This window comes from Fukomys damarensis, unplaced genomic scaffold, assembly GCF_012274545.1.
Source record: "Fukomys damarensis isolate Sample0158 unplaced genomic scaffold, DMR_v1.0_HiC HiC_scaffold_10, whole genome shotgun sequence".
In the NCBI taxonomy this organism is placed as follows: domain Eukaryota; kingdom Metazoa; phylum Chordata; class Mammalia; order Rodentia; family Bathyergidae; genus Fukomys; species Fukomys damarensis.
In genome coordinates this window covers 39,070,529-39,075,161 of record NW_022900922.1, presented here as the reverse complement: position 1 = coordinate 39,075,161, position 4,633 = coordinate 39,070,529, and the positions used below count along the sequence as shown (strand labels likewise).

General features: G+C 39.3%; 1 protein-coding gene across 1 annotated transcript; it reads right to left on the bottom strand.

Annotated features, from left to right (window-relative positions):
* Nucleotides 1–1,914: 1,914 nt before the first annotated feature.
* Nucleotides 1,915–2,856, bottom strand: LOC104870600 (olfactory receptor 1F12). The gene has a single exon (XM_010636272.1). It carries the CDS (start codon nt 2,854–2,856, stop codon nt 1,915–1,917), a length of 942 nt encoding a protein of 313 aa, XP_010634574.1.
* Nucleotides 2,857–4,633: the final 1,777 nt, after the last annotated feature.

Genomic DNA, 4,633 nt, shown 5'->3' with positions numbered 1-4,633 from the left:
ATTATTATTATTTTAGACAGGGTTTCACTATGTTGTTCAAATTGGCCACAAACTCATGGTGATCCTCCTACCTCAGCCTTTTGAGTGCTGCGATCACAGGCAGGCACCACCATGCCTGGCCTGTAAGGGTATATATTCTAGATACCATCTTTTTGTTGACTTTATGTGTTGCAAACACTTTCTGCCAATTGTAGCACTTTGTTTCTGCTTTCATTGTGAATTCTTTTGATGAAAAAAATTGTTAACTTGAATATGGTAAATTTTATTAACATTTTCTTTTAAGAGGGTTACCAACCAGCAATATTCCCAGCAGCTATGGAAATAAGTCTTCGGTTCTGAAGAGTGATCTGAGAGGTACAGATCACTGGTGTTTGACATACTCTCTTTCTCAGTCTTCCTTGTACTTAGGGTGAGTATGTGTTTCATGTGTGACTGCTCAGATATGTCTCCCTATTATTTGAATTTAGCATCAGTGTTACAAAGAACTAGAAGTGGTAGAAAATCTCTTGGTGATGGTGGCAGTGGCACAAATGTGTTTGTGGGTGAGCAGTGGTCACAGGCTAGTCATGGGCACCCAGTGTTTGGGGCAGCCAGAAGCCATGAGGTGAGAGCTGCAACACTTACTATGAATGAACAGTGTCTTCAGTCAACTAATAAGATGGTTTTATATGTTGTTTTGGCGCTGGTCTGAATGGAGGCTTTTGAGCCTGGTTCTCCAGCCCTACTAGTGATTTTTACAAACTCCTCTACTATTTTTAGTTCTGTTTCTGACTTTTATTTATCACATCACAAAATAATTGAGCATATTTTTTACAGAGTCAAAAGAGATATTTTTGGTGGTGTGACTTAAAATATGGGATATATGACATATAGAAAAATTTTCAACATCAGGACTCTGGGGAACATTGGATACCCAGTGAAATCAGATATGAGCTACAAATCAAGTCACACAGATAAGCTTTCTCATATAAATAACTGTATGCATGTTCCAGAGCAAATAACAAATATGGGGTTTTAAACATTAACATGATGATTAATAAGCTTTTAGGGGTTGGATGAAGGGGCATGTCTGGAATCCCAGCACTAGGGATGCTTAAGCAGGAGGATCACCATGAGTTCAAGGCCAGCCTGAACTACATTATGAGACCCTGTCTCAACCCCTCACCTCCATTTTTAGATATTCTTCATAGAACAGCATAGTCTAGATGTAGATGTAAGTTCCTTTTTTTTCCACAAGAAAGTGAAGACAGGTTCTGGGAAATGCACAATACACAGCCATAAGATATGAATAAATACAAAATATTAGGGTAAAAATTACAATGTATTCCTAACTTTTATCAGTCTCTAATATGATAGCACAGCTCAACTATAAATTTTCCTGCCATGTTCTGAATATTTTCATCATTCCTGTGTAAAACTCACCCACACTTAAGGCTCAGAATAAATGCTATATTTTTCTTGCATCTTTGCTTGACCTCTGAAACTCATATCTTCTTCCTCTGACTTCACATTGCAGTCATAGTTTGAACCTTTCATAATATAAAGCTTTTATTCCTTAATGTTTTTCATGCACGACAACATGGTTACCTAGGAAGAGTACCGACCAGGGATAGTGCTCCACTTTGCACTCTCTGTGATATATTTACATGTTAATCTGGGTCTTATGTGGTATCTTAGTGGATACATTAAATGTTGATCCCATATTTATTGTGATTTTTCAGAGACTTGAGATAATAAATATTTGTCTACATCAGTAGAATCTTAGAGGACTCCAGTGGATAAGATCTGGGATTATGTCACTTCTAGAACATGTAGCAAACTCAGGTCAGTGACAAATTTAATTAGGTAGCTAATAGCAGCTTTGTAATTGACAATAAAAACAAAGCTCTCATTAGGGTTTTCCTCCTGCTGAACTTATTGGGAAAAGATTTTGCACTGGCCTAGGGTATTTTTTAAAGCCCCTTTCAGCTCACTGTTCCTTAGGCTGTAAATAAAGGGATTCAACACAGGGGCTACAACCATGAAAATTACTGACGCAGCTGAGTCTTTTTCAGTTGAATGGTTGGATGCAGGGCTCATGTAGACTCCTGTGATTGCTCCATAGAAAAGAATAACCAAGGCAAGGTGAGATCCACAGGTTGAAAAAGCTTTGAGTTTTCCTCGGGCAGAAGGAACTTTCATCACAGCAGAGACAATGCGACTATAGGATGCCAGGATGCACATTGTAGGAACCACAAAGATTAGCCCCACTACAACCAGAACCATCAACTGATTCAGACTGGTGTCTGAACAGGAGAGAGGAAGGAGAGAGTTGATATCACAGAAGAAATGATGGATGATATTGTCAGAGCAGAAGTGCAGATGAGCCATCATGAGAGTATGTAAGAGAGGATTCAAAATGGCAATGACCCAAGGTATGGCCACCAGAGAGGCGCAGAGGCACTGGGACATAACGGTGGAGTAACGCAATGGATGACAGATGGCTACATAGCGGTCATATGCCATCACTGTGAGAAGAAAATTGTCCATATCGGCAAACATCATGCAGAAATACATCTGAGCCAGGCATCCAGGATAGGAGATGGATTGAGTCTGGGTTTGGATGTTCACTAGCATCTTGGGGACCGTAGCTGAAGGAAGGCAGAGGTCAACCAAGGACAGATTGGCAAGAAAAAAATACATGGGTTTGTGAAGGCGATGGTTTGAGCTAATGGCTAGCAGAATGAGTAGGTTTCCAAGCAGCCCTGTTAAATAGAGACACATGAAAAGTGCGAAGAGCAGTGCCTGATGGCCTGGCCAATTAGAGAAGCCCAGGAGAAGAAATTCAGAGACACTGGTTTGGTTTTCCTTTCCCATTGCTTAGATATAGCTGCATGAAGATCCAGAAAATGAAATAAGATTTCTCTGTTAAAAAAAAAATTCTCTTGGTACTTTTTTGTATTCACCAAGTCTTAGACTCATTTGCCCAATAGTCTCGTTTTAGGCCATCCTACCTCCTCTCTGATGCTCTCTCCCAACCTCACTGCCTTCATCTCATCCATTGTCTACATCTGTCTTCCCGTTCTGAAACCACATATCATCTGCAATTGTCATGGCATCTGTAAATCCCTCTTCTCAGTGGGCAGAGATTCTTTTCCAGCCCTTGATGCTGACACCAGCACTTGCATACTCTGTATTGTGTGTGGCTACCTGTCTGGCATCTATAGGAACACATCCATGAGTCTTACACACTAAACGGCTCCATGATCAGGAGTGAAATGAGGATTTTTTTCCCAGATATTTGTCCATACCATATGAACCATCCTGCTCGGAAATTACTCAGACACCTATCATTTAGGACACATAAGATGAGTATAAATTACCATGTCTGGTTAACATTCAGAATAAAAACATTCATTTGCTTGAAAAATGTAAAAAGTTAAACTTCCAAAAGAGTTTACATGAACATCAGAAAAAGATCTACAGATAAGTTAGAGTTGTATGACACATGTTGTTATGAAAAACATGTAGATAAGTCTGAAGAAGAATACATAGAAAAAGTTATGTTAAGTCAGAAGAGCAGGAAAAAAGAAGAGCAGATTTAAAAGATTCTCAATGTTTTTGTAATATTTTAAGTATAAGAAGAAAGGGTCCATGTGTACAAAGTATCATCACTTTGGCTACTTCATTTCTTTGCGTTATAGAGAGCACAATGTAACAGAAGGCAGAGTTCTTGATGTGGCAAACTAAGAATTAGGTTGTGGAGGAAAATATGTTCTCATTGGAAACAACTAAGGAGGCATTTACATATACAGATGAGATAGTTTCAGAACAGAAGACTGTAAGGAGAAAAGATGCGGAAGAGTGGGCTGTGGACTGACCTATGTTGAGACCAGTCCCCATCCCTTGGTCCCTTGTGGGCTGGGTTGTAGTGGAACTTGACCAAAGAGCATCCATCTTGGAAGAAACATAAAGGCATCTGAGTGCCTGGCAAGCCGGTCGTCTCAGGACAAGAAGTGCAAGCAATTCTTGTTTGTCCCTTGTTAATCTCCCAAGAGGATGTAGACAAAGTAAAAGATGTTTTTTAAGGGATTAGAAGGACAAAGTAAAAAACAAAGTTGTTTTTGTGAACATAGCTGGCCAAAATATTATATAACTTCAGATATAAGATAAAATGCTAAAAACATGCTTTTCGTCTGATGCTCTGAATAGCTTCAGTAAATATTGCAGTTGTGATCATGAGGTTGCTGTTTGCCTGAGCGAGCTGCAGTCCTCTGATCCTGCTCCCCACATCTTGCCTCTCTTCATTTTGGGACACCAGGACACTCAGGGAATCAGTGACACTGGGTAGTCCAGGTAGACTCTGGTGCCCTCATCTGGATAATCGCAATAATCTAATCTTTCTTCCTCCTTAGACTCTTCCACCGTAATTGTCCCTAAAGAATTATTCTTCCTAAATAATTATTCCTCTAAAACAAGAATTTTCCCACTTTCCCTTCAAAAACATTCCAATGTTTTTAATTCTCTTTAACTCAAATTCCAAATTCTTTATCATGGCAGGCAAGGCTGTTCATAATCTCTTTAGTTTTATGTCTTGCTATGATCAATTTTTCTGCCTTAGAATTTTGTACAAACACTGAAATTTTGTGTCTGT